General features: G+C 44.9%; 1 protein-coding gene across 1 annotated transcript in view; it reads right to left on the bottom strand.

Annotated features, from left to right (window-relative positions):
* The window catches only part of Pcbd2 (pterin-4 alpha-carbinolamine dehydratase 2), a 57121-nt gene extending 52573 nt beyond the window's left edge, over positions 1-4548 (bottom strand). The window contains exon 1 of the mRNA XM_005355333.2: positions 4465-4548. Coding sequence (XP_005355390.1) covers positions 4465-4548 — 84 coding nt within the window. The remainder of the gene's footprint in view (positions 1-4464) is intronic.
* Positions 4549-4797: the final 249 nt, after the last annotated feature.

The raw sequence follows: 4797 nt of genomic DNA, 5'->3' as shown, positions 1-4797 counted from the left end.
ACTGCTCTTCCAGAGGACCCAGGTTCAACTCCCAGCAACCACAGCAGCTCACAACTACAACTCCAGTTTTGTTTTTGAGGACCCGAAACTTCCCATGGCAAAACAATGAGGCACACAAAATCAAAATAAAGAATAGCCAGGCATGCATTTATTCCAAGCACTTGTGAGAAAGGCAGGCGGATCTCTAAGTCTGAGGCCAGCGTGGTCTACAGCGTGAGTTCCAGGACTGGGGGGAAAATAGCTCTGAAATGTTTCTCTGTCAGGTGTTGTTTTACTCTTTTGGCTTTTAGGGGGGCCCGCCACCCATCTCCCAATAAATCATACATGGAGGTTTAATCTTAGTTATGAATGTCCAGCCTTAGCTTGGCTTGTTTCTCTGGGCTTTTATCTTTCTCTATTTCTGTATAGCTCTCTTTAATTCTTTCTCCATGACCTGACTGTGTAACTGGGTGGCTTGGCCCCCGGGGTCCCCCTCTCCTGTCCCCCTTTTATTTATCCTCTCTGTCTGACAGCCCCGTCTGACCTCGCTCCTGCCTCGCTATTGGCTGTTCATCTCTTTATCGGGACCATCAGGTGTTTTAGACAGGCCCAATGACACAGCCTCACAGAGTTAAACAAATGCAGGCAAACAAAAGTCACACACCTGAAAACAATATTGCCCAACATCTCTCTCTTTCTCTCTGTCTCTCTCTGAGTGATATAAGTTCTCACCAGCCCAGACTGACTGTGAGCTCATGGCAATTGTCCTGCCTCAGCCCCTGAGTGCTAGAATTACAGGTATATACTGCCAAATTCACTGAGTTCCGAAATTTTTCACACAAAAGGTCTGCTGTAGGATAATCTTCCTGTACGTTGTGAATATGATGCTCTCATTGGTTGATAATAAACGCTAAATTGGCCCATAGCCAGGCAGAATACAGTTAGTCAGGAAAGCCAAACAGAGAGACAGAGAGAAGGGTGGAGTCAGGGGAGAGATGTGAGCCAGCAGCCAAAGAAACAAGAAGCCAGCAAACTGGTAAAAGCCATGGCCATGTGGTAATGCATAGATGAATAGAAATGGGTTAACTTAAATGTAAGAGCTAGTTAGTAATAAGCCTGAGCTATAGGTCAAACTATTTATAATTAGTATTACACCTCTGAGTGGTTATTTAAAAGCAGCTGCAGGGCAGAGAAACCTCCATTCACAAAGGAACTACAGGAAACAAGCCAAACTGTCAAACACCTCTGTTTGCTTTTCACAGGAACTTGTTGGCAAGGAAGACTATGAAATACACTATGGACGAGGCCATTGTCATCCAGCAGCTGCAGAGGTGCTGTTTTTCTCTGGTGCTGGGCTCTCCACAACCCATGGAGACCAAAAGCATTCAGGCTGGCTCATAAAGATGTCCACCCAGCAACAGAGATTGCAGTCAGTGTTGTTTTGGGGTTTTTTGTTTGTTTGGGTTTTTTTTTTTTATTCTTTGTTCTTTGAGTGACTTTACTATTTGGGACCCACCACCCAGTTCTCAAATAATCACACTGAGACTTTTTCCTACTTATGAATGGCCAGCCTTAACTTGGCTTATTTCTAGCTACTTTTTCTTAACTTAAATTATCTCATATACGTTTTGCCTCTGGGCTTTTACATTTTTCTATTTCTGTATATCTTTTCTTTCCTTCTTATTCTGTGTCTGGCTGTGTGGCTGGCCCCTGGCATCTTCCTCTCCTCCTTTTCTCAATCCACCCCTTTTCTTCTTTTTCTCCTTGTATTTATTCTCTCTTCCTGGCAGCCCCACCTATCAAGCTATTGGCCATTCAGTTCATTATTAGACCAATCAGATATATTTTGGCAGGCAAAGTAACACAGCCTCATAAACAAATGTAACATAAAAGAATCCAACACATCTTTGCACATAAACATATCTTGAATTACTACTCCACAAGTCAGGACTGTGAAATGGGGCTAATTCAACTACATAACACTAATGGCCCCCAAAAGACATACCTTCAGCAGAACCCTTTGGGGGGGGATAATATGTTTTTTTTTTAAAGATTTATTTACTTTTTTTTTTCTTGAGACAGGGTTGACAGGCTTTCTCTGTGTAATAGCCCTAGCTATCCTGGAACTCACTTTGTAGAAAAGGCTAGCCTCAAACTCACAGAGATCTACCTGCCTCTGCCTCCCCAGTTCTGGGATGAAAGCTGTGATTTATTTACTTTTATTTTATGTGTTTTTCCTGTGTATGGGTGTATACATACCTGTGTGTGTCCATGCACTGTGTGCATACATGTTACTAACTGACGCCAGAAGAGGACATCAGACCTCTGGTACTGAAGTTACAGATGGTTGTGAGTCATCCTATGAGGCACTGGAGTAGAACCCAGGTCCTCTGCAAGAGCAGCAAGTGATCTAAACTGCGAGGTATCTTCCCAGCCCCCAGCACAGTCCCACAGTAACCAGAGAATGTTTTTCCTAAGTATGGAGGGAAACGTGATGTAGCACAGAACCTGGGGAGGGTAAACGGTTACCCTTGTAACTTTGTACTGCTGTTTGCTACACTTGGACCTGGGGAGGGTAAACGGTTACCCTTGTAACTTTGTACTGCGGTCTGCTACACCTGGACCTGGTGGGGGTAAACGGTTACCTTTGTAACTTTGTACTGCTGTCTGCTACACTTGGCCAGTCTGGGTTCTAGGGATCTTGAGTCTATCTATAGCAGGGATATTACAGTATCAAAATACCAAGATCTTCTTTGTTTATTTTGGTTTTGAAAGACTTAAAGAGATCTTTCCTTGTACACCTTAATTCCAGCACTGAGGAGGCAGAGGCAGGTGAATCTGTGTTTAAGACCAGCCTGATCTATGTCCCCACTGCAAAACTCAGAGAAAGCCAGAGTGGTAAGGGAGGGAGGCAGGGTTGAAAGGAGGGGGGGAAACAGAGACCTTGAATGTGATGGTGCCCAACAGACTCTGGCTCACTCTGTCCCAGACACCATGATTTCCTAAAATGAGCAGACACCTAGGTGACAACAGTCAAAATGTGTAGAATTCTGTGTTAAAGAATTTCACAGCCAGGGTGGTGGCACATGCCTGTGTGCTCAGCACTGGGGGGGGGGGGGGTAGAAGCGGAAATGTGTAACAGCCTTTCTTTTGGGCCACCAATCAGCTCCCAAATCACGACACAGAGACTTATTATTAGCTGTGAATGCTCAGTCTTATCTTGTGCTTGTCCCACCAGCTCTTATAACTTATATTAGCCCATTTCTCTTCATCTACGTTTCGCCTCGGGGCTTTTTACCTTTCTTTCTCATTCTGTATGTTCCACTTTCCTGCCTCCTCCATGTCTGGCTGGAAGCTGGCCGACTCCCCTGTTCTCCTCTCTCTCTTCTATTTATTCTCTCTGCCCGCCAGCCCCGCATAGCCCTCTACTGCCTAGCTATTGGCCATTCAATTTGTTAGACCAATCAGGTGCCTTAGGCAGATAAGGAGAAACAGCCACACATCTTTACATAACTAAGAAAATGCAGCATAAACAAATGCAACACATCTTTACATAGTTAAAGTAATATTCCACAACACACGTGTATCCAGAGTTCAAGGTCAGCCTTAGCTACATAAGGCCTAACTCATCAAAAACAAAGAAAATGATCTAATCTACACAGGCAGTAGAAAAAGACAAGGTCTCCTGAGTAAATAGGAAGTGTGGGAATCATGGGAGAGGGCAAAAGAGGAGGGGGCAGGAGGGGAGCAGAGAAAAACATATAGCTCAATAAAAACAAAACAAAACAAAGAAAGGGAACAAGTGGGGAAGGGCACATAGAAGAATATGTTTAGTGTACCTGAACACACACATACACACTTGTATAAAAATTATTTTAAATAACTTACTAACTTAAAAAAATTGTGTTAACTAGCCAAATGTAATAACTAGTCCTGAATTACAGCAGAAAAAAATTTCTAAGTCATTAGTCAAAAACCACGGACGTTATCAGTAGTAATTTTCTGACTTCAACAATTCTACTGTGCAATATAAGAAAAATTATTTGTTTTAGGGAATTAATTATAGAAATTTTACAGGAATATAAATTATGTCTATGACTTATTCATTAAAAAAATTTCAACCGGGCTCTCATAAGCTCCTGAAAACGAAATGGTGAGCTTCATACTACATTCTCCACTAGATGGCGCTGGTGTTAAATCTTCCCCTCAATCCTCTCTCCCTCCAGCTCACCCTTCCAACCCCTCCCAGAGGATTTAGCTGCGCTCGCTCCTCAGAGCTCCTCCCAGCACGCCCCGCTGGCTTCGCAGTAATCCTCCTGCCTCAGTCTCCCTAGGCGCAGGAATGGCTGGCCACAACGCACGGCCAAAATACCAATGTTTGAAATAAGAAAACTAAAATGTCCTTTTTAGAAGTGGTGAGAAAAATCGATGTGCCGTTCAAGAACGTGGGGGGAAAGGTAATTCACTAATCTTCCTAAAGCTCACGACCACGGCTGCCCAGCTCAGTGGCCACTGAGGGGAGCCTGCCGCCCGGTACCGCCCGCAGAGCACGGAACAGCCACGGCCCATCGGCTTCGCCACTAATCTTCATATTTAGAATGGTTTTTTTTTTTCTACACGAGTTTGTTTCCGTTGAGCAAGCTCATAAACTACCACGGAAGTTGCTCGGGGTGTTTTGTTTTGCGGCAGGTGCCACCCCGCAGCCGTGGCTGGCCTCGAACTCACGCGCGTCCTCCAGCCTCTGCCTGCCCAGGGCCGGGGCGCGAGCGAGCGTGCACACGGCGCTCCGTCGAGGTGACGCGCCGGAGCCGCGGGGGT

This window comes from Microtus ochrogaster, chromosome 16 (genome assembly GCF_000317375.1).
Source record: "Microtus ochrogaster isolate Prairie Vole_2 chromosome 16, MicOch1.0, whole genome shotgun sequence".
Lineage (NCBI taxonomy): Eukaryota > Metazoa > Chordata > Mammalia > Rodentia > Cricetidae > Microtus > Microtus ochrogaster.
Note: the sequence above shows the minus strand (reverse complement) of the source record. Positions and strands in the feature narration are given on the sequence as shown.